The sequence below is a fragment of the Pelecanus crispus genome, chromosome 3, assembly GCF_030463565.1.
Source record: "Pelecanus crispus isolate bPelCri1 chromosome 3, bPelCri1.pri, whole genome shotgun sequence".
Taxonomy (NCBI): domain Eukaryota; kingdom Metazoa; phylum Chordata; class Aves; order Pelecaniformes; family Pelecanidae; genus Pelecanus; species Pelecanus crispus.
The window spans coordinates 76,343,517-76,367,840 of NC_134645.1; the positions used below are offsets into that span (position 1 = coordinate 76,343,517).

General features: G+C 41.6%; 1 protein-coding gene across 1 annotated transcript in view; it reads right to left on the reverse strand.

The window, feature by feature from the left end:
• The window catches only part of DCBLD1 (discoidin, CUB and LCCL domain containing 1), a 47,900-nt gene that overhangs the window by 15,083 nt on the left and 8,493 nt on the right, over nt 1-24,324 (reverse strand). The window contains 5 exon segments of the mRNA XM_075708106.1: nt 1,518-1,651; nt 3,373-3,445; nt 4,192-4,243; nt 4,837-4,974; nt 16,229-16,441. Of these exon segments, the coding sequence (XP_075564221.1) occupies nt 1,518-1,651; nt 3,373-3,445; nt 4,192-4,243; nt 4,837-4,974; nt 16,229-16,441 (610 nt within the window).

Genomic DNA, 24,324 nt, shown 5'->3' on the forward strand with positions numbered 1-24,324 from the left:
AGCGCTCCTTCAAGTAAATGGGAGTTTTCCCACTTGATGTAATAATGACAAGTTTGCATCTCTGTGAGTACTTCCATTACTCACGTGAAATGTATAGGATAGTCTGTGAATAGCAACATTGGAAGGACGCTTGGCAGTTAAGGTGATGGGTTAATTATGCAGACAGTGTTTTCCCCCAGCACGTGTACATTTGCTGGCTTCTATGCTTCATTCGTTGCCCACTAGCTCTTGTACTGTGGAAAAAATACAAATGGGAAACCCAGCTGCCTTTCATTATGACATTTTATGTGCTACTGTCTGAGTTACTCCTTCTGGGATTCTCGAGGGTCATGAACATATGAATGTATGTAAACGGTTCTGTAACATCTTTAGTTAATGTATAAAATATTTAATTTAGGGTTTCACTAAGCTGGCATGTGTGATGGAAAGAATTTGTATTATTTGTTTTATGGAAGGGCTTGGTGCCTGAGCCGAGCTCTCAGTTGTGCTTTGCTTGAGACAAGTTTATATTAATTTTTTTAGGCAATTAACTTTCAAGCAACATGTGTAAGAAAAATGAAAAATATTTAGGCTTTACAGGCCTTCCACTAGTGGTCTACGTGCTACCCAGCTTTGTATACTCCAGTGCCATTATATATAAAGCATTTCAATCTGTGCTTAAGTTTAAGCACAGCAACAGACCAAATGAATGCTTTTTTTTTTTTCTTCATTAATGAAACCATGACTGTAAAATTATCAGGATGATGTGGAGAAATCATAGGGAAAACAGGAAAAAAGTCTAAAAAACACATATTCCCTTAGCTCTCATAGGCTATGGGACTGAGGAGATTTCCCTTCCTACAAAAAAACCGCCTCATGTAAAATCCAGATAACGTTTGAAAATTTAAAAATATAAGCCAACAGGAATGGTAGAGGCAGTTGCTGGAAGGGCTTGCTGTGCTGGATAGAGATTAGAGGATTGATTTCTACTTTAACAACAGTACAATTAAAAATCAGAAGATAAGTGGTAAATATAACACCCTTGCTATAAATAGTCTAAAAGAGAAAAACTCTGAAGATGTCAAAAGCACAATGTTTAAGAAGTTGTTCATTAAATCCCCTATGGCTCAACAGCACTTTTTATTTATTCATTCTTCCTAGCTTTTTTTAAACTTTAACATGAATTTATCATGATTTATTAGCACATTGATTAAAGGTGTTTGTTGCAGAACATCGTACTTTCATGTATCTGTTCACAAAGTAATTTGCAAATATGTTTTTAGAAGGAAAAGAAGAAAAAAAAAGAAGAAAATACCACCCCACGTGGTATTAGAGCCCCTGAAAACTTGGAAGATTTTCCTATATCCGATGCCAACACCATTTTAATAAAGCCGTAGAAACAAAGTCCCAAAACCCCTAGACCCACAACTAACATCTTTTCCTCCCCGAAAGAGCATCCCCACCTGCTTCTGCTGATCTGGGCAGTGCACTGTGCCCCGGGGGATGCTCCGGAGCCAGCCCTGCCGGCGGGTACTCACTCGTGTGAGGGGATGCCGTTGGCAACGACGCCTTCGTAGCGGCTGATGCCCTTCTGCTGGGTGACGCTGATCTGGCCGCCCAGCTCGTCCGCGATAATGCCTGCATGTATTGCCGACTTGCACAGCAGCGAGGTCTGAAAGGCAGAAGTCGTCCGAAGCCAAAGCTCAGAGGATCAATCTGACAAACTGCTAGTGCTTTCACTTCCAAGTCACTATTATACAGGTCTTACGGCTCAGAAAATCCAGCAAAGGCTCAAGAGGAATAAAGGGGGGTGGGGAGGGGAAGAAAGAAGAGTAGTCTTTGAAAAAAATACATGTTTCCAAAAGTCACCTTTTTTTTTTTTTAAATGAAAAAGCAAATAATCTGCTTCTGAGAAGGTGCTGTCAGGTTTTAACCTAATAAGTATTGTGTCACTTCTCAGGAAAACAAAGTCAAAGGCAAGGCAACTCTTCTTTGCAAAGAGAAAACAATAATTACTTGATGGACTTGCCTGAAGGGAGACCTATCTATTACTGTGCCTTAGGATTTGAGTCATGGCATACATTAGGGGATTTGGTTATGTGTTGACTAGCTGCTGCTGCTGGGTTTTCGAGTATAGCCTGTTTGCCAGCATCTCAGGTGGGATAATGCTGAAAAATAGAGGCAGGACAACTTGTGTGCCAACTGTGTGGCAGTAACGTACCGCTGGGCTAGGACAGAGCGGAGAAGGCCCAGCAGAAAGGTGCAAAGGAGACATTCCCGGGGGCTGCTGGCAGAGGTTGGACTCGTTCACAGTGGGCTACACTAGTGGACAAGCTGGGGCGCCGGGCTGTCCCCTCCAGGGAGGGCTGGCAGGGGTGAGGACACAAAGGCTGCAGGGCTCCGAGCCCTACAGGTCCTTCCCACCAGAAAAGCTGAATCCCCCTTAACGGTGGAGGGAAAATTTCTTTCAAAAATTCCTCAGCGCAGATAAGATCTGTATGAGGTCATGCCATGTGCTGCTTTTCTTTCCTAATCACCCAACGAAGGGTAGGAATAGCTCCAGCTAATGAGAATGTAACAGTGGCATTTCTTTGTTTCTTCGGTTCTGCCACTTTCCAGCCAGGAGTGGTGTGCTTGAATAACTGGATGAACAGGTTGAACATGAACACTGACTTTTTGGAAACTCAGCAACTGCTATATTTGTGATAGGGTGGGCTTTTGCTTCAGTGGTATGATTAAACTGTGAGAGATGTAAAGATTTCACAGGCATGATGGGAGGAGGGTCCAGGATAAGGGGCACAGAGAGGGCAGAGTACCAAGTGATATTAACTGTGGATAAATGCAACCATCCAGGCAATGCCTTTGCCTTAAAGAACGAGCAGTTAAAACAACCCAAGAGATTGGTAGTTATCAGTGGGATGTGATTAGGCAGTGTATAATATTTATTTCCTCTCAGAGCAGATTCTGGATACTGGAGGCATAATCTTAAAGAAAACCCACATCTTACTGAAAAGTATTTTTTTTCCTACATGAGATAACTTTGAAAAAGAAATGCACATGGACTCCAAACAAGTAAAAGCTGAAGTCGTAGGAATATTTAGTACATGGATGAGCACTGCCTCAAGAGGGACAAACCCTATGCAGGGTTTTTCCAGAAAGACAGAAACCACAAGTCAGTAGACTTTGTTCTCACACAACTGATTGGTCTGTTTGAAAAGTGTCTCCGTGTGCTTATATACTGATAACATACTCATATACTGATAATAAAAGGTATATCTAACACAGCTGGGAAGAATTACTGACAAAAGTGAAGCAGCAAAAGTTGAAACCAAGTTGTATTGCGCTTCTCTCTTCTGTCTTTATAAATTTCTCCTCCTTATCCTGTGTACTTACATCTCTGTATCCTTCTCCGATATTCCCAGAAATGTCACCTGCTATGTCTCTGCAGCCAGCAGGACAATATCTGCTATAGTGAGAGAAGAGAGACTTGTTTAAAATATGAACTGTAGCGACAATACATAGAAATAAACTCGTACAACAGAAATGCTCTCAAACAAAAAAATATTTTAGCAGTAAGTTCTGGCTGACGGTCTGTTAGTGAGTCTAGGAGGTAAATAAATGGGCCCTTGAGTTCCTGAGTGGACTGCACACAGCAGCACACAAAGAACCAGAAAAGCTGTTTTACAAGGGCATTTCTGTTTAATTCTCTTGTTCTAGAAATGCTACCACACGAGTTTTCAGCACAGCCCAGATAAGAAGCCTACTTGCACATCCAGACAGTAGCCACAAGAGCACAATTTATTACCATTTCAAATCCTATCACAAGGTTCAAGGAATGAAGAAATTATAGCTTTGTCCTCAGATAATCTTGTATGAGCTAGGGCGTGATCTGCTCTCAGGAGAAGCACTGAAATTTGAGGCTACTTTGAATTTCAAAGTGGAAACTCTTTTTACATATACCATGTATATGTATGCCCAAATGAGATTTGCTCTGTAACTATTCCCTCATCTTTCTGGGCCGCAGACTTCCATTCTACACTACTGCTTCTCACAACTGGGCCTTGGACTATTACAGCATTGGAGCTCAAAAAAAATTCACTTCTCCAGAAAACCAAGACCGTACCTGCCTTATATGACATTTTCTAACAATTGGACCGGATGACAGCTACAGCAAAGCATGCCACAGTGCAGACACATGCAAACCCTCTTTACCTGTATTCAGTCTTTGTGTAGTGGTTCGCTCGTTCCAAACATGTTATTAGATCTGTGAAAAGTTTACAAATGTCAATCAGGATGTAGAAATACAGGCAAATATTTGGCTACACGTGGAATTACATGTAAAGATCTCTCTGTATAATACTTAAACAATTTTATTAGATAGAAAGCAACAACTATGGTTTTCCCTGATTCTTTTCATCTCCTTCTTCTGCTCTTCTTATGTTTTACACCTTCAATGAAGTTGCGCAGACCCCCAGAATATTAAAGGCAGGAATCAAATCTTAATCTCTCCTATCCCTTCATCCTATCACTGTGTGGTAGATGCTGGAGCCCAGAATACAGTGGAGCTTCAAGAAGGTACTAATTTTCTCTTTCACTGCACCTGTATTGCAAATTGCCTAGGTAGAATTTCAGCAGCTATTATATCTGGTTAATATTACAGGCTGCTTCTTGCACACATGCTATTAAAAATATCATGGTTCATGCTAATCTGGAAATATTTAGGACCAAACATTTGGGCTAAAGTCTATGTGTGTAGAGAAGATAATGAAATGGGGGGGGGGGGGGGGGGGGGGGGGGGGGGGAAGGATGTCTATGCCACTAATCCTTTAGAAATAGTGCTTTTTGATTTCACTTTACCTGGATGATCACTACTGGCATAGGACAACAGAAAGCCTCGTCCTGACACGTGGGATCCACTCCTGAAGTGAATAGTTGCTTCATTGCTATCCAGAATGATTTCTTTGGGGACGGGCATCACATTACCACAGTATGGCCCTACAGACAGAACAAAGAAGATTTCAAAAGTTTAGATGACATAATTAGACTGGAATATTCCCATGATTAGCAAAGTTTCATAACACACTCATTCTTCTTCAGCCCCAATCCAAATGTTGACAAAAGGGTTTTGGCTTCGGTCCTTTATGGGTATGAGCTCCAAAGTTACCCTGACAAGGAGTGGCCAGGATCCAATTGTCTCTCCATGCTAGCAATTCCAGCATCCACATCTCTCATCACATAAGCCTTAAGAGAATGATTAATGCCCTTTGGCCTTTGAAGTACAGCATGCTTACAACCAGCAGTAACTCATTAGAGAAAAGAACAGAACATTCAAAGGCAATCCGAGGGATCTACACAGGGTCCCCTAGATTATCCTTCCAGACGCATACAGCTCATGCTGGTGTAGCACCACAGCCATTTGGGAAAGATTAAAATCACAAACAGGGTACCTGGTTTTCAAGGACCTGTGTGCCACAAGCCAAATTGTACTACAAGGCAGCACCACTTTACTCAGAAAACTTCTTAATTTATTTTCCTTTTAAAAACATCATCAGACCATTGAAGTATACAGTTCAAGTCTCTATAGAGTTTTAAACAAAAAAGAGAGGGAGAGAAAGGGGAAGGGGAAGGGAGTGTGACAGGGAGACAAGAGCCTTGTGCTTACATTGAATTAGATAAGGGTTTTATAGCTACCAGCTGCAGTATCTTGGAACAGTCTTGGGACACTCCTCTCTTGTGACAGCAGGCGTGCCCTGGACTCTTAATAATTACATTTGCTTCTTCAGAAGTCAGTTCCTGAGGGGACCTTTCTTTTGAGATAGCCACAGTCTTTGCTCTTGCCTTCTGTCACCACACCTGGGTGCAAACACTTGTCCCTGGCGGCCCTCAGACACAGATGTCACAGAAAATCCAAAGCAGTTTGGGTACACTTCTTTGAATTTACGAGGATGTTTACAATATAAACTGCTAAGAGGTTTTTGTAAAATGGCAAACAGGGTTGTTTTCCCCAAGAGAAAAAACAAACAAGACCCTTTACAAGCCCTCAGCCCATCTGTTCTGGTGAATGACAGCTTTTGGATCCTAAAGCAAGTCCTTGGGAGGAAGAAGGATCAGTTTGATTTTTCCTAGACAACCTCATTTTATTGGTGGTGGCTACTTTAAGGCAACTTGGAACTGACTCCTGAAGTACAAGAAATTACAATTGCAGCACAAATTTGATGAGTGGTACCCTTCCAAACGGGCTCCTAAGAGCCTCTTCCTTTTACTCGATACTCTTGGGGGGGTCTTTACCAAATACTTCACCAGCCTTATAACAAGTACAAGATCAGCCTATAGAGTAGCCCAATTAGAGCCAACAACAGCCAGTTGTCAGCAGAATGGAACAAACCAAAGGAGGAACTCTGTCTTTTGGCTTATAAAAATCATATGGCGAAGCAAGGCAAGCAGAGAAAAAAGCAACAAGTGTGACATTTCCCTGAAGTACTCATGTGTTGAAAATGACTCACATCTTAATCAGAGAAAACAATGTCTATAAAAAGGGTTAAACAAATTGCTTAGAAAATGAACTTATCAAAAAGACAGCATCTGACACTGTGTCATACCAGACAACTGCACGAGTGATTTATTTGAGAAGGTCTTTTGTGTCAGATTGCAGTGGGAGAAGTAAAGTGCTAACTTAGATATTTTTTTCCCAGAGAGAGAGAAAGGGGAAGAAGAGAGGGAGGCATTGCATTTCTTCAAAATAAAATGCCTGAGAAAGCTTCAGTCCTTCTCCCAAGGACTGTCTCTACATATTTTCTCACAAGTGCTCTTTGGCTCTGTCCCTCACAGTGATTGGCAGTGACCTATCTACTCTGTAGGTATAATTTAGATGGCTTACTCACTCAGCCACACACTGGCTGGATCAGGGCTATATGTCTCCTCCAGTAGCAACTCCACATACATTCCAGGTAGTTATACAAACAAATCACACATGTCAGAAGCAAAACCAATAAAATAAAATAAAATAAAATAAAATAAAATAAAATAAAATAAAATAAAATAAAATAAAATAAAATAAAATAAAATAAAATAAAATAAAATAAAATCTAGACACATAGAGTTGTATAATCCAAATGAAAGCTAAAAATTCAGAAACAATCAGCTTAAGAAATCAGCATGCAATGCCTAAGCACAAATTTCTACTGTTGAGTAGTAAATCCAAGAAGGGTTACCAGGCTATGGTTATCTTCTGTCAAGAACAGCTCTCGTGTACCGAGAGACTCCCATAGGTAGCTTAAAACTAAGGGGGCCTAGGACTAATTCCTTAAAGCATGCAGAAGCAAGAAACAGTATCCATTGAAGGAAGGAATATTTCCCAAAATGTTATCGGTTTTCTGCATAGATTTGGAAAAGAAAAAAAAAAAAAAAGATGCATTTATTAATACTACAAAACATTCACTTGTTCTTTTGTTGCAAACTGAGGAAGCTTTGCAAAATATTTCAACACACTTTTTCCCAATAATTCAGGTAATACATAACAGCACTACACTACCAGGTCTTTAGAGTTGCCTGAGATCTAGCAGTTTATTTCTGTGCTGTCAAATACAGATTGAGCACTGGGAGGCAGGGTTTAGTAAAAAGTATAAATATTATCTCACCCCTCTATTGCTGTTCTTAGAGAAACCTATCAGATACCCATTTGGCTTAGGGGTTCTTTTCTACCTGAAAGAACTAGAGACATGTGCCATCTGTTTTTAGGAAAAGGCGCTATTCCACTATTTTCAGTGGTTATTGTGTTTAAAATGACCAGTGTAAGCACCTTTCTGATTTGATTTACCCAATAATATTGGTTTAGGTTTAGAAGCATCTCTCTCCATTTTGCCAAGTTTTTCCAGAGTGGCCTTTTTAACCTTGGATTTTCATTTTCCCACTAATCAATTTATTTTACATTAACAGTCTTCCAAGAAATTCCCCAGGGGGAAAACAGGTAATGCTTAGAAAATAAAAATGATTCAAGGTCAAGACAATTTTTAGGGTTCAATTTTGACTGATGAGAGAATTTTATGCTTTCATCTGTTTTCTAATTTTCTTTAGAAAAATAACGTCTTTGTCTTTAACCACATGTACTCTTTCCTATGCACTTCCATCCAGCAGTCCTCCATTTACTTTAATGTTGTAAAGCCAGAAGCAAAAGAATAGTCTCCCAGGGTCCCTGCATTTCAGCTTGTGGTATACCTGAATTAGATGCACTTTTTATATACACAGTAACATCCAACAGATTTGCTCTCCATTTACTTACTTATTACCCTGAATACATATATTGTGAGATCTTATAGACATTAGAAGATTAAAACCAATCAGTACCTGTAGACATTAGACTTCATCTGAAAATTATATTTACTAGTCAGTATTTTCCACTTGCAATTGAGGTGATAAAAATGCTACTTTATCATCTACTTTTAAAACTCATACATGCTCCCTGTCTTCTCTGTCCATTCCACCTAGGACTTATTGATTTCCCCAGGCTGTCTATATGAATATCGTACAATTGGAGAGGAGGGATGATGGAGAAAGCCTTGGTTTGCGTCTGGTATGAAAGGGAGAAACTTGTTTATAGGGCCCTGTTAACTTTTACTGCAGCATTTGGACTTGACTCTGGATAAATATTTAATCCCTAAACCTGGGACTAAGCCAAAAGTTTTTTAAGATCCCTTTTGAGAACTGCCAGACCACGTTATCAGTTTTTCATCTTCTAATGTTAGTTGTGAGGTGGGTTGTTTTGCATATTTGCCTTGAAAAACGAGTCATGAATGCTGATCTCTCTCCCTGTTTCCTGTTAAAGTGACTCGGCTGGAGCTCTGCTAGGGTAAGTAGGCAGGATTATTTGCTTTGTTTACTAAGAACAAAGAAAAGAGTTTGATTTAATAAACAGATGTGTTACATGTCATGAAACTGAGTAGGTGTTCTCCATATTTCAGTATTACTATATCTAGATGCCAGGGCCCTTTCTTCTTTCTGTGTCTCATTAATGAGTTGACCCAACTGTGGTTCCAGCTGTTCACTCCAGATTCTTTTTTATATACATATATATTTAGAATTCCTCAGGAGAGCTATTATGGACGTAGAGATTTTGAATGTACCTAATTTAATATTCTCCATAATTAAACTAACATTTAATGCTTTTCATCCAGAATTCCTGATCTGTTGGTATGGTTTAAGTGGCTTAAACGAAATACTTTTATTTTGGAATCGCTGTCTCCAAGCAGTATTAACATCCTGCAACATACACGGTAAATTGTCTCATGGATATCCTTTGGCTGGCTTGCCTGGAGACCAAAGAGATTACTTTATGTGTTGTTTATTTTTTTAAATGTTAGCAATACTCTGCTCCTTTTGTCTTTTTCATAATAGTGTTTTGCAAATCTGATGATCTTTACAGCATTGTCTGGTTTTATGAAGTCTAGTTTACTTCTACTGTCAACCAGGCTCTGGCATATTTCCTAAAATTGCTTTGTTGAATTATGTTCCTTTATTTTTTCTACTTCCCTTAAGAAGCGCTGTGCCTTCAGGACTCTTCTCTCACACCAGCTGGCAATGCCTACATGCCGTTTGTTTCTGTAGGTCTTAATACCTTCTGCCTCTTCTGTAAGACTTTATGCTTCCTTTTAAAAGCAATTCTGTCCCTCTTTAGCTATTGCATGTCCAGTTCATTCTGCTTGTTCTGCTTTCCAATTCCTCAATGTCATTTGAAATCTGGAGTTTGACATCTGCAGAGGTCTTTTAAAAACTCAGTTTAGATAACTCGTAACGTCCCCTCTTCAACAGGGAATCTCCTCCCTTTAATATTACTCTTGCAGAGTAAGACATGGCTGGTGAGCAATGTGTAGCAATGATCCCATGGATCTGCCTGTCCAGGATTATCATTTCCTAAGGAGTTTGGGGAAAACAATGTTTTAAATTGTGTCCTTATATTCAGTAGCCTTTTCTCAAATAAAGAAATTTAGAAGTACCTCAGTAGCTGGGGAAGGACAGGAGATGTGATGAACAGGGATTACGTTTGCTTCACTTCAGAGCTAAAAGCTCAGCCAGAGTGCAAGTCTTTCACAAGCAGCTCACAAAACCAGCAAAGATCTGTTGTATGAAAACATCTGCATTCTTGAAATTTGTCTCCATCCCACGTTCACACAAATGCTTCACTTTCATAAGCAGTAACTCTTCCTCCCTCCCTATCAAGGAGAAGAGAGAGGAGGGAGGAGAGAGGAGAGACTTCTTCTTCGCTCCAACCCTGTCACCAGACTCACAGATAACCAGTGTCCCCCTGCAAGGATGCACCAGGAGACAAAAAATGGTGCTCTGTGCCCTTCTTCACAGGACGTGGGGAAGGTTAAGCTGGAGAGGTGGGCCTGTGTGAACCTCATGAGGTTCAACAAGGCCAAGTGCAAGGTCCTGCACCTGGGACGGGGCAACCTATGGAGAAGGACTTGGGGGTACTGGTGGATGAAAAGCTGGACATGAGCCAACAACGTGCACTTGCAGCCCAGAAAGCCAACCATATCCTGGGCTGCATCAAAAGAAGCGTGGCCAGCAGGTCAAGGGAGGTGATTCTGCCCCTCTACTCTGCTCTGGTGAGACCTCACCTGGAGTACTGCGTCCAGCTTTGGAGCCCTCAGTGCAAGAAGGACATGGACCTGTTGGAGTGGGTCCAGAAGAGGGCCACAAAAATGATCCGAGGGATGGAGCACCTCTCCTATGAGGCCAGGCTGAGAGAGTTGGGATTGTTCAGCCTGGAGAAGAGAAGGCTGTGAGGAGACCTTATTGCGACCTTCCAATACTTAAAGGGGGCCTACAGGAAAGATGGGGAGAATCTTTTTAGCAAGGCCTCTTGTGACAGGACAAGGAATAATGGATTTAAACTAAAGAAGAAGAGATTTAGACTGGATATAAGGAAGAAATTGTTTACAATGAGCATGGTGAAGCACTGGAACAGGTTGCCCAGAGAGGTAGTGGAGGCCCCATCCCTAGAAACATTCCAGGTCAGGTTGGACGAGGCTCTGAGCAACCTGATCTAGTTAAAGCTGTCCCTGCTCACTGTAGGAGGGTTGGGCTAGATGATCTCTAAAGGTCCCTTCCAACCCAAAGCATTCTATGATTCTGTGATAAGGTGGCATTTAATGCTCGGTAGATATGAGTTGACAGAGTAGTCACATTTGTTAGTCACGATGAGACAGCCCAGTTATTCAACATTTAACTCTCTGCAACAGTCTGACCTCAGACTGAGTGGTAAGCATTTCTTGTTTTAGGAAAAACAAATATAACTTTCAGTTAGCATTTCCAAAGAGTTGCCAAAGACAGTGATAAAGGAAAGAAAAAGGCATCCAAGTAGAGTCAGGCTGGAGAATTAATTACAATTTAAAAAGGGATGGTCTGCGCCACCTGTGCTGGCTGTAGGTCTGCCTGCTTGACCTCAGGTGAGATCCCTCACTTCTAACATGCCTGTGGTTTTAGCCAAACCCAAAGACAGAAGCACAGCAACAGTTAGGAATCATTAGTAAAAAGCTGTAGCTGTTTTACAAAAAACACAGAAAAATACACAATACACTTTATGCAGCTAAGAAGAAAAAAAGACTTCATTTGATAAAAGAAAAACAGATATTTGTTGCATAAATCTTTCCAAAGCTGAAACCTCAGGATACTGCAACCACTCAGGCGAAACCCAGCTGTTAGAAGAGTTCTGACTGTTAAGAAACTGCTCGACTTGATCTTCAGTGAGAACTTGTCTGGGCATTTCACTGGATTTCCTGAAATACCAGAAACAATACTGTAATAACAAGTTTCCTTTGAGGGGCGAAAAAGAAACCTGGGCACGCCCTTTATTCAAGCAAGATATTTATTACAATACACAATAAGGAAAGACTGGTTTGATGAATCCCCTCAAGTCATAATGACAGGTAGGAGGCATCCGAAGGCGCTTGGTTCTCCTGTGCACCCCGCACCCCCCCCCCAAAACGTGCACACACAGGCGTGCGTGCACACTCACTCTCAGCAGCCATCAGACACACACACATCAGTAAATGCTCAATTTGTCTAACAACTCTTAGTGACTGGGTGCAGGGAGGAGAAAGCATTTTCAGTAATTTCTCTATCTATTTCACACTTGTTACTGGCTGGAAATTATGCAAGAACAAGTTAACTGCACTAACTCTCCAAATTATTACTAGTCACTCAGCAGATCTGACATCTACCCCAGAGGAACACATCAACCTCCTACTGCCTGCAAGTGAATGGAGAACTAAGTAGGCACTTATATCTTCTTTAATCTATCTCTCCAGTCAAGACTGATGATCATCTCATCTCACAAAATTAAGGGAAAAAATACTAAGCTATTAGTTGGGGAAAGACAGGGAAAAAAAGCAAGAAAAAAGGGTCAAAAGAGGTACAGAAATCTGATAAAGACATGAAAACAAGCTGACTAAGAGCAGTTCCTGTTGAACTTTTAAAAAATTTGTTACACCTTCATAAGCAGTGCAAGTTGTGTTCTTGAGAACTACAGGGACCACATGGTTAATCTTGTTTTCACATATCCCTTTAACTAATTAAAAAATCAGAAGCTCTTATTCAGAGCTCAGTATTTTTAATATGCTCAGATAATGCAATTAACTCGAGAAGAAAAGCATTTCCATGAAGGTTGCACCTTGTCTACACTGTGAGATCATGCTTCATATTAATTTTTTATTCTAGATTCCTTTTATGGGACAACCCCCCCCATGTTTTCATCCAGTGCAAAGCTATTCCTTTGAAAGAGAACTCTATAATCTATTTATTTCTCCTAGAGAAAACACGTGCAAAGCTGTGTTAATATTTAAAGGTTTGTCAGACAAAGCTGACTCATTTTCACCAAAACTGGTGTTAGACTACCTTTGCTGACTGATGATTAATATTTTCACATCTAAGTCTGGATACAAAGCTAACAGTTTGAAAGAAAGGACTTGCTACAGCACGTTGCCTCTAGTGGACACTGAATAAAATAGCGTGCAGAGTAATAACCCAGAGATACAGCATTCGGCCACGTTATGCCTCCAGTTTTAGAGCTTCATTAAGATTATTTAATGACCTTCTTTTGATGACAATATTGGAGAAATCTAAATGCAATGGCTGCCTTCACAGGTCCATCAAAGCTGAGAAACATCAAAAGTGAGAATGACGGTAGTGTCACATTTGTGTCCCAGTTGAGCACAGAGGCTTCAGTAGATCGGCATATGCAACAATGCTACATGCCTTTCTAGGAAGGAATTAGATTCATAGTACTCATGTCAGTCCACAAAATTTGAGGAATGCTCTAAACTTAATTAAAACTTGCATGCAAGTGGTCTAATCTGCAGTCACCGACATACGAATGTGAAGAAATCAATGTTATGGCTAACATAAATCAAATTAATCCATTCGTTTGTATGTAACAACTTCCCTTTACTGCATGGAACATAAATACCCAAACATTAATTGAGTTACTCCTTGCTGTATTGCATGAATCCCAGCAGAAGGTTATAATGATGAATGAATCACAGTTATATGTAAAGACAACATGTGGGAGAAATCTGAAAGGAAAACAATACTTTGTCATCTGAAGGCTGGTTTACACTAATTTTATATTTATGTGCATAATCTAGGTTTTGCCTCTGACCAATTTTCTAAGCTTCAGAAACGCTCCTCAATAGACTTTTGTACGCATACTGACATTCACTCTTTTTTCTGTAGAGTTGAAGAGATCAGCATGGCATTTAAAACATATTTCCCTTTGAACCTCATTGTCTTATAATTGCAAACCTCTTAAATAAAGAGCAAAGGCTTCTTGGCTAATTTGAAACATGAGTAGCATTCACACTGCCAGCTTTCATACTTAGCTTTTTAGGTTTTCCTTTTTAAACCCAGGTCAAATACAGAAAACATGCAAAGATTAGTTTTTAATTGCTCAGATGTTTTCAATGCCTGCAAAATCTTTTCAACTCTCCATCACCCTATGAAAGAATTTTGATGGCAAAGGTCAGTATCTTCTTGGCCAAAGGGAAGATGTTGACCTGCCTGTAGATGTTCATGAGGAGGGGAGGGTAGCGAAGAGGAGATCTGGGCTCAGAAACAGCTACCTAAAAGGACACTTAACAGACTGAATGGACGTAGCAGTGCTTACTCACAGAGCTTCTTTTGCTTACATAAACACATATTAAAACCCAGAGCTTTAGCAAAACTATTGAAACAAGGGACTTAGAGAACCTCTAATCTCATCTATGAAATCCTGTGTCTTTCAAAACGCAAGCAATACCGTGAATTCATGTATATAGCATGATTTCCACACTGCTGTTCTGCATGGATTTACCTTAATGTAGAGCACAGACTCTGTAGGTATGCTAGTGGGAAAGTCTACAGCAAGCTGCAGACCGCAAAAAAACATTACAGATGGTATGTATGCCTAAGCTATAAAACTTGTTAATCAGATATGAGCAAAATCTGCTAATTGTGCAGTTCGTTACTGAGAATGCAAATTACAGGCCACATGCATCAGACGTTACCAATCAGGTCTGAAAATGGGTGTGGGAATACTTTAAAGAAATTCATTATATGGATTTGATTGCATAACACACAGGTATTCTGTGTTTACAGGCTGAATAACTGCAGGACTGAACTATGTGAAGATGTCTTCAGGCTGATGTGTAAGGAGCCAGAACTTCAATCAACATCCAAGCTTCATTTTTCACTTCAGAAAACAATATATTGGTTTATCCTTGTTTCCTAGAAAAGCTTTTGATTAGAAATGTCAAGATAGCATCAATAAAAATTATTCAAAGTTACGATAATGCAATACTAAGCACCTATGTCTTACTGCCAAGTACAGACAGACAGCTTCAGGTGAACACCACTCATTACTTACAGTTCTGAAATGAGGTAAACAACAAAAAAAAACCCCAGCACACACGAACAGAAACATTCCTTATGCCTCAAATCAAGCTCTGTGCAAGACTTAGATATCAACACGTCACTGCCCACTCTTGGCGAAGGCTGTTTCAAAATGTAACACCTCCCTCATGAGAACAATAATTACCTTTACCTTCGTTTGTGAGCAAGGCTTTAATATCTCACTTGATCTTATCTTGCCAGATGAGTGATAGCCCTAGCATGCTCATGAATGAAAAGCAATCATCCCTCCTTACTACTAAGATATCTTATGAGCCCTGAGCTTAGTAGAACCACACACTTCACTGCGCCAAGCAATGAGCTGGGTGACCTGGAAAACCTGCAGAGTCTCTGTGTAGCTCATCTCTTCAACATCCTCTGTGATTGAATCCTTTCTGCCTGTAAAGTCCAGTACAGCACACTTGGCCTCAGCTGACTTGAGGCTACATTTCACTATAGCCCTGGACTATAGCCCACTCCCAGTAGGCAAAATTTTACAAACTGGCAATTCACATGTTTATCTCTGCATTGTGGAAGTCTCTGCAGCCCCATGCCTCTGCCTGGATTTAAATCTGACTTCTGAAAAAGGGCGCACTGACTTGAAAATTGGGTTGACTCTTCTAGAAAGCGCAGATCAGAGTTTAAGCAACAAGTGGGGAAAACCGATTTGAGGAAGGTGTCAGGTTCTCGCTGGTGAGGATCCTGTTGTCGTTATGATTGTTTTAAGTGCACAGCTATACCATATTATCACTTATCTTCCAGTGCAAATCTCTTGCAGGAGTGCAGACTGGCTGCATGCATTTAATATCTGCAAGTATTAAAGCCTGTACATTAGCAAAGGTTATCAGTGACTAATAACTAGCAATAATAAAGGTTATCTCCTCTCCCAGGCCTGAACTGCCTAGGAAATAGGGACAAGCAGAATTCCAATTTCTCATCTTGTTTCTATCTGATTAGTGAGCCAGCTCTTCCCCTACCCGAGAAGGGTACAGGGCTGATCTAGATGCACGTACTTTCTGTACTAAAGCTGTGCTAGTACAGCTCCGCAGGTCTGAGGGCAGAGGCCTCGGGGTGGATGTGCCAGAGCTGGGCACAAGCCCCCATGCCCCCGCCGGCCCCTCTGCAGAGCAGCACGGCAGCATCCCCAGCCTTGGCAGAACAGCACACCTTGTGAGCGGCAATGGCCTCCCATACTGAGAAGGACACACTTGAACATGAAAAGGAGGAGGAAAGGACACAGGCTAACATTTCTTGCATTTTGCTGAGCTGGCTTTTACTCATGCTTTTACCAGTTCATGAATCGGCCATTGCCTTATCTTTTACATACCGTGCGATGTTGAAGAGCTGCAGATGGTAAGGTAGCTGGATTCGCATTTTTGTGATTCGATATCCAGGTCTCCAATTTTTAAGATCAGACGTTTTCCCAGAGGCACTTGGATTTTCTTTTCGCAAAGAGTGTAGTTTGGGTAGGTCCCAGGATAGTTCTTGGATGCCAGGGTCCCACTGTCTTGATACATCACCGTGTGCCCACATCCATCCCCTGCAGCAGGAGAAGAAACAAGGAAGAGAAACAAAATGTATTTCTCAATAAAAAATGTGTAAGAAAATGCTGGCCACATAATCATATCTCACGTGCACTTCCAGCTTTTAAAAAAGTATTTTGTAATACTCCACCTCAGTTATGCTGTTGGTGGAACATAGGTAACGAAAATAAATACACTCATATTTCTCTTGTAAAGCAGTAGAAAGGAGGTTTGGAAACACTCATGAACTAATACGTATTTGACAGTCCTGTACAAACAGAATCTCTCTGACTTTCTGTTTTACAGCCAAACCCTACTAAAAACCTGAAGATGCAATACCACATGTAGTAGGTAGGATCCTTCCTTAAATATTTTTCTCCCAGTTATCATTCCACATTTTATTTCCATAGAAATAACCACCAGGGAGAGGGTAACTGAATCATATGTAAAAGCACAGACATGATTTAACTACATACTATCATGGACCTGACTCATCTTACTTTCCCGTTGGTTTTCTTGCACCACTTGCACAATACAAAAAGCACAGGGGACAAGGCAAAGACACAAGAGGGGCTTCAAAAGTGGGACATGATTTGTTAATGATACACAGGCTACTTCACGGCAGCTGCCCGGAGATGTAAGTGCTGCTGCCTCCTTCCTTGCTCAAGGGGTGAAGGTAGGCACCCACAAAGTGTTTTTTTTTTTGTGGTGCTGTGTAGGAGCCACCTCAGCTTTGGAGCCTTTCCTTGGTGGGGAGGCATCTGAGGAGCAGCTGCAGCAGAACATATGACAACAGGAAAAGGCGCATGGAAATACATGAGTGCGTGTGGGGACTGACATGGAAAACAGGAAGCATTCACAGAGGGGAAGGAAGCAGGTATCAGATAATAGACCTTGACTACTAAAGGAAGCAATTTTTAGTGAACTATTCAAAAGTGTACTAGTAAATTAAAATTTACATATTAAAACTTAAGCCATTTCATTCTGCTGAATCTTCCAAATAATGGAAAATATTGCAATATTGGAACTAGTACCATATGTACATCCAGTCCTCAGTTTTAGGTCAGTTAGGGCATAGGCACTCTTTACATAGGAGTCTTGTATACTGTTACCCTTTATCACTGCAAAGTTGAAGTTAGTCCTAGAAGTGTTCGTAAAATAAAGAATCCTGCAGAGGTGGGAATTCACAATGTTCACTTTAACTACGCAAAATTTTACTTTGGGGGATATTTTGGTTAAACTGTTTTGGTCTGTTCATTTTAATTACTTTCTGAATTTCCTTCCACAATCACTAGGAAGAACAAACTTAAGATTTGATAAGATTATTTAAAGCTGAACAAGTAGAAATGAAGTGTTGATAAAGAAACGTGCCATACTGGGGGTTAGGGGGAAGGTGGCATGCTGTGCAAAGATAAGCTCCAAGCTATCAGACTTTGACTCACTACTATATAATTACACTGCCATTTCATCCAACTCACTCAACCACTTTTTCACAGGCAACAGCATTTATTTTGAAGCTTTATCATTATTACTAGCTTTGTTGCCTGCTATTTAATTTTATCACAGGTTCATGCTTGGAATAGAGGTGAATAGGAGACATAGATGCAAAATCATATCCCCATAAAACATTAAATATGTTTTTGCAGATCTCCTTGTTCACATGCTTTAAAAAAATCTGTTGTTCAAGTTTGTTGTCCGAGCTCGATTGATTTCAGAATGCACAGGAATGTACTCAAGATGAAAGGCAAACTGGCCCCCTGAGCAAATCATCTTTTTAATGGAAACTTTCTGCAGCAGAATAAAAATATAAGGAGCAATATAGTACATGAGCTATCTACTTTCTGATCCCAGAGGGGGGTCCACAGAGGTCCAGGCAGTGTAAAACCAGATCACTTCCAGCAGGACACAGGACAACCTTGCTGCCTGTGTAGCCGACTGCTGTGTAGTAAAAAAGAACTTCCCTTGGCCTTTAATTTAAATGGAATGTTTCTAACTGTAAGCATTTACTTTAGATGGGCTGATGAAAATCAAGTAACTACAATCTAAAGCTTGGTTTGCCACTTATCCTTATTGGGAAAGAAAAGGGAAAACAAAGGGAAAAGTTACACAACCACAACAAAAAGTCATGGGGATGAACTCCTTAAAACGAAAAGTCTAGTGTTCACATAGTTTTCATCTCTCTAGGCTATGTTCCGGCCTGTGTCACCTCGGTACAATCCCAGGGATCCTCTGTGGTACAAAACTCTCCTCAAAAAGCTGAAAAGACATCTCTATCACGGTAAGACCCTGATAACTGTCCAGGTCACAGAGCATTATATTTCTGCAGAAAGCGTACAGGCAAAACTGTGCACCAGAGCCCTCAGCCTGCCATCCTCCTCTGTCAAGGTTATACGAGGCCTTGTTCCCAGGGAAACTCCTTTTTTTAAAATCTGCTTTTGAGTCAGCATTGAAACATATTAGCACCAGAACATCTTTTGAGCTAAGAAAGCATAAATGCTATTTTCCGACTTCTCACTGGTGAAGCCGGGTCATTCAAACACTCCAACTGATGAGAGGCAAGCACAGCATCATCCTGCACCCGTAACATCCCTTGCTGCCTCTGTTCTGCCTGCCTGCCTCCCTCAAAGGAGAAGGTCATGACAAAAGCTTGTTCACCGCAAGAACCGAAGCAATATCCAAAAAGTCAGACCAAGTCCTAGTAACTACTGCTTCTTACAGAGAAACCTGACTGCAGCTCTAAGTTCTGAGTTTCTCAGCGAGATTGCCAGAGCAAAGAAAAATCTTACACTGAATTTTGCTGAAAAATGCAACCTAGGGAAGGAGTCTGAAGGTATAGGGGGAAGGTAGAATAAAACTCAGGATCTGAAAATTCATTCAAAGAGAGATTTAATGACTAAGTGTAGTAAAACGCTTATAAATATAACCCCACTATATATCAAGGGCTCAGAAATGGAGGCAAATTGTAAGGAATTCAAAACGTATCCCTGTTCACATTTTCAAATGATAAATGTGAACAATACTACCTTTAGTTTTGTTCTTGCTATTTTCCACATGAAATTTTGATTTTCAGTAGAAATGTATTGGCCAAACCTCAAATACATTGGGCCTAAACCACAACTGCTTGTCCTTGTGAAAACTATGGTTTAAATACCTGGTGTCGTACTCTTTTCTATAGGCACAGCTCTTCTGGCTGGATATATGTGTATTCAACTAGTCAGTTCAACACAGGGCTTCTTGCTACCACTAAATTTTCACTTAGCATTACTTCTGAGAATTGCTTTCTATCACCCCATTTGGCAAGATGCTGGCAGCCTTGCCTCAGACATCCAGGTTTCATCACTTCTCACTGGACAGGAGCAAAGCAAAATATTTGAGCACAAGGTATTCAGCAGCCAGAGAGTCTAAACACGCTTAGATTTAATAAAATTGCTCCTCAGCACCAGGAGTTACTAAAAGCACATCAAACATGCTTTCTAAACTGAGTTCCCACGGGCATTTGAATCAAGATCAAGACCGTGGTCTCTGGATTGCAGGCGCCTGCCCATTGGCCTCCACTCAGGTTGTACCAAAGATCACACAGTGCTGGAATTAAGGCTGTTTACCACAGATAAAAATAGTTTCCTGTGGCAGACTATGGAAATAACTCCCCAAGAAGTGAGAACCACGACTGGCTCCTGCTGTTGCAGCAGCAGGCACACCGCTTGCACCTCGCCCTCTCTCATGCGGTGCTCACGTGAAACCAAAACCCAGGACCCCTCTGGAGGACACCAGTGCATGTCCCTGTGGAGAGGGCGAGAGGAGGTACCAGGTGGCTGGCGGGTGGCACCATTTCCCATCTTCAGCCATATGCGTGATGGATGTGCATGGGGCAAGGTGAAGGAGTATCTCCAGGCAGCTGTGCCTGGGCTGGTCTGACCACAGCTGCTGGCTCATGGGCAGGAGGGCTCCCTCCAAGATCTAACCTGCCCAGGAAGGATGTAGGTGATGAAATCAATGCCCACAAACAAGCTCCGGCCCCACACCATGAGCTGCCCTGGACACAGCCCCTGACAGATACTGTGGCTTTAGCAAAAAAGCCTGTGGTGGCCCCAGAAGCAGCAGAGTTAGAGATCTCTGAAAATGATGCTGGTTCCTTGAGGTACCCTCCTGCCACCCAAAATCACCTGGCTGGGCCGACTCTCTCCTCCCATCTCTTCCCAAGCTCAGTGCACAAGCCAAGCCCTGGCCTCTTACTCCTGCATTCCCTGGGCTTTTCCATGCCTTGCTCACATGCACAACTGGATATGTGCAGCGCCTTCATCCGAGCACTCAGCATATCGCATTCTGCATTAGGGAAGAGGCTACAGTTTTTCAAATAACTGTTATAAAAGGTTTCCATGTACTGCACCTTTCCTTAAACGTGTTTACACTGCCAACTACAAAACAGTTACATAGCATGATATCAAAGTGCATTTTCAAAAGCATTGCTACAATATCCTGGCAGCAAACAGCTGCCTTTTCATCCTTCTGATTCACCCTCACTAAGCAATTAATTACGGACTTGGACTTGCTCCAGTGCTAAATACATGTTATACCTAGGCGTGCTCATGCACACAGCCAAGCAGCTCCCTGCCCTCTTCCACCCCACTGTACGAGCTCCGTTGCGCACCGGCATTTTTCTCTCCACCTCTCTGGCTACAGACTCCCGCTACCTGCCACCCCTTGGCTGTTGATCCCTTCCCACCAGGACGAAGACCCTCAAAGTAACCTTATGTCCCTTTCTCCCTCCTCTCTTCCATCCTTTTGGGCACCCACCTTCATGGTGGTGCTTGGGACAAAGTCTGCTCCCCTTACCCGACCTGGAGGCCAGGCCACACAGCCGGAGGGAGGATTGCCAGCCTGTCCTTCTTCCTTCCCACTCCTCCTTCCCTTGAGAGGAGAGAGCAGGAAACTGAGGTTTTATACCTAAATTTTTGATTCGGCCAAAAATCAGTGTTTTCTGAAGAGCTACAGCTGCAGACACAGCCAAAGTGAAGAAAATGCCACTGAGTTGAGGGTATGGCTTTGCGAGCTCTGATGAGAATCCCCATGAGGAGAAAAGAGACTCATCTTATCTTCCATGTTGCTTTCCCTGAAGTAATAACTCCAGCTTATTAGAAGATACAATAATAACTGCGTCAAGGAGTTCTGCACCCGTGTTTGCAAGAAGATTCAAGTTATGCATAAGAACAGATAAGTATCTCAGAAAGGAATGAACTCTTTCCAGTCAAACCTGTGCCCTCCCTGCTCATGTGGGATAGGAGAAAAGACCAGGGAAAAAGCAAGGTTTTTTTGCCAGATACCATCCAAATCCACTGGTGTTGTCTGACAACACTTTAGGTTTTCATACAGCTACTCTGACCTCCATCACTAACAGAATCATGTATGCTGCAAACACAAACAGGTTGGTACCTTCACTGCTTTCTGAGGTGATAGAGTAAAATCCGGAGTTAAGTGCTTCATCTCTAACCTCTCTGCTGTCAAACATGGGTCAAGAGCATCAGGTCTTTACTACACCGTTATAATGGAAGAGAGAGACCACCACATGACCAGGACCTCAACCTGTCACCTTTCCAGAGAACGATGAAAGATATCAGACCTCTGTGCTTTTCCTAGCAGTGGGCTCAAGCAGGTAACAAAATTGAAGGGCAACATCATGGGCCTGAGGCATCACTGGGCAGGTGAGTACCCCCAGTCCTTCTCCCCACCTCCCCAGTGGTGCTGGGGCCCAGAGCCGCAGTCATCATGGGTGGCGGCGGCGGGGTGACCACGCATTTGGGGATTTCACAAGCCACCAATTTCAGGGCAGATACCATTTACACCAGCTAAACAGCTGGCTGAGCCCTGCATCTAAAGTAGTATATAAATCCATAGCAGTTTTTTTCAGAAGCCCAGCTTTACATTCTTCACAATATTTTGTGGATACAGCAAAAGCTATTTTCAAATAATGAAAGAAATCACTGAAAATTAAGGCAAGTCTATAATCATCTGAAAAAACAGTGACTGCAGTCTCCCATGACCTTTAAATTAGTATTAATATCTGTTCAAGGAAAGAAGTCCCTCACTTTGCAGTATGCCCTACTGCAAGAGAAAAAATAAATAGTGTGTAAATTTTTCCTTTGAATTGCATTTTAATTTGTTTGACTCCATTAGGTTACCAGGAAACATTTTAAACCTTGTGCTGCAGCAGTTCCTCAGGACACTCATTTTGCTGCCCAAGCTAACCAAGCAGTGGCTGGGAGGAAGGCTGAGAGCAGGAAAGGAAGGTAGAGCAGCAGAAGAAACAAAGGAACATTGTGGAGTGCTCATTTCGTTGCCCAAATTATTTGCTTACCAACTTCAAAGGGATGCAAAAGGAGAGGGAGGTCAAACAAACCACAGCATGTTTTTCCCTCCTCTTCACAGACATTATTTACTGTAATGTCCCTCTTAAAGTAGGAATGAGAAAGCAGCAAATGATCTCCAACTGGTTCCGCAGTGGTTCCATAAATCACAAACTCCCACCACGCGCCCAGCTGCGATTGCCCCTTCGGCCGTTTGGGCTGCAGCTGGGGGCTGGCTTTCCTCAGGGTGTTCCCTGCAGCCAGCCTCAGGAGATACTCTGCCTCAAACATGTCAGGAGCTATTTTGGTAACCAGTTGGATCACCATCATCAAGTATAGAAAAAAAATCCCTGACAACAATTCTAAGTGCCTTATCTAGCAAAGTAGCTTACAACCCTACTGCCGTTTTTCAAAGTTAAAGAGTTTTTTAGCAATTCCAGGCACAGCCATATACCAGTAGCTGGGGAAATATTTCCAGCTGTGCTGACCAAGGACTTTGCTTGGATTGTCACAAACAGCCTGGGCAGCCCTTACTACCCCAGAAACCTCTCAATTTTACAGAAGTTTGCAAAGAAAAAAAAGTAGCGAGGTCTGAGATTTTATTTATTTAACTGCTAAACTGTCAAAAGAAAACAGAAGTCTCCTTATGAGCAACTTCTTACATCGACAGGAAGCCATGTTGCCCTAAAGAAGGAACTTTACACTCAGCATTCAGGTTTGCAACCTTAACAAGTAGTAGAGTAAGTCTTACTTTAACACACGTGAACCAGAAACTGACACACTGAAACTCTTCCCGTCTCACTGTAACTATAAAGACTTGATTAATTTTGCTGCTTAATCAAATAACTTTCTGGAGAGCAACCATCTTGTCTGCATATACATCTCAGGGACTTATGTCAGGATGAAACCTAACACTACCTGGCTACATTTACGCATGAGGCCTCAGTGACAAGACGATCCAGATTACCATAGAAATCACAGTGGCCAAAGGAGAGAATAGCAGTTACAGCCCGGTAGTCCCTTTCCTATGAATTATGTACGAGGACACAGGATTAGGATGTTGCTGCATTCTGTAAAGAACAAGATGCTGCAACACATAAGGGACAAGGTTTACACAAAAACGTAAATAGCTTCATACAGTTTTATTGCTTTGCTTCTATTAAATACCCCCAAAGAGTAGCAAACTAGGTTTGCCTTTGCTTTTCAGGATCACTATCTGGTTCCATCACAAACTGTGAAAGGCAGGCAGTACTGGAGTACATGTCAAAAATAAGTATGTTCTAGTCACTGCTTCCAAGACTTAGGCAGTATACCCAAATGTAGCCCTCCAGAGAAGCGAGTTTCAGCACTGGAATTTGCTTTTCAGCACTCTAAATACAGCACTCTCAAGCTTGTGGGTGTGAGAAAACTTCTATGCCTTTTTAACTGCTGCAACAAAAGAGATTTGTAATTTTTAATTTAGTTATTTATTCCCTGCATAGCTGCATTTAATATTTGTCAATGGTTTTCTTTCATGGATGTGGTGTATCGCTGTGATTGACCACCTCAAAATTTTATTA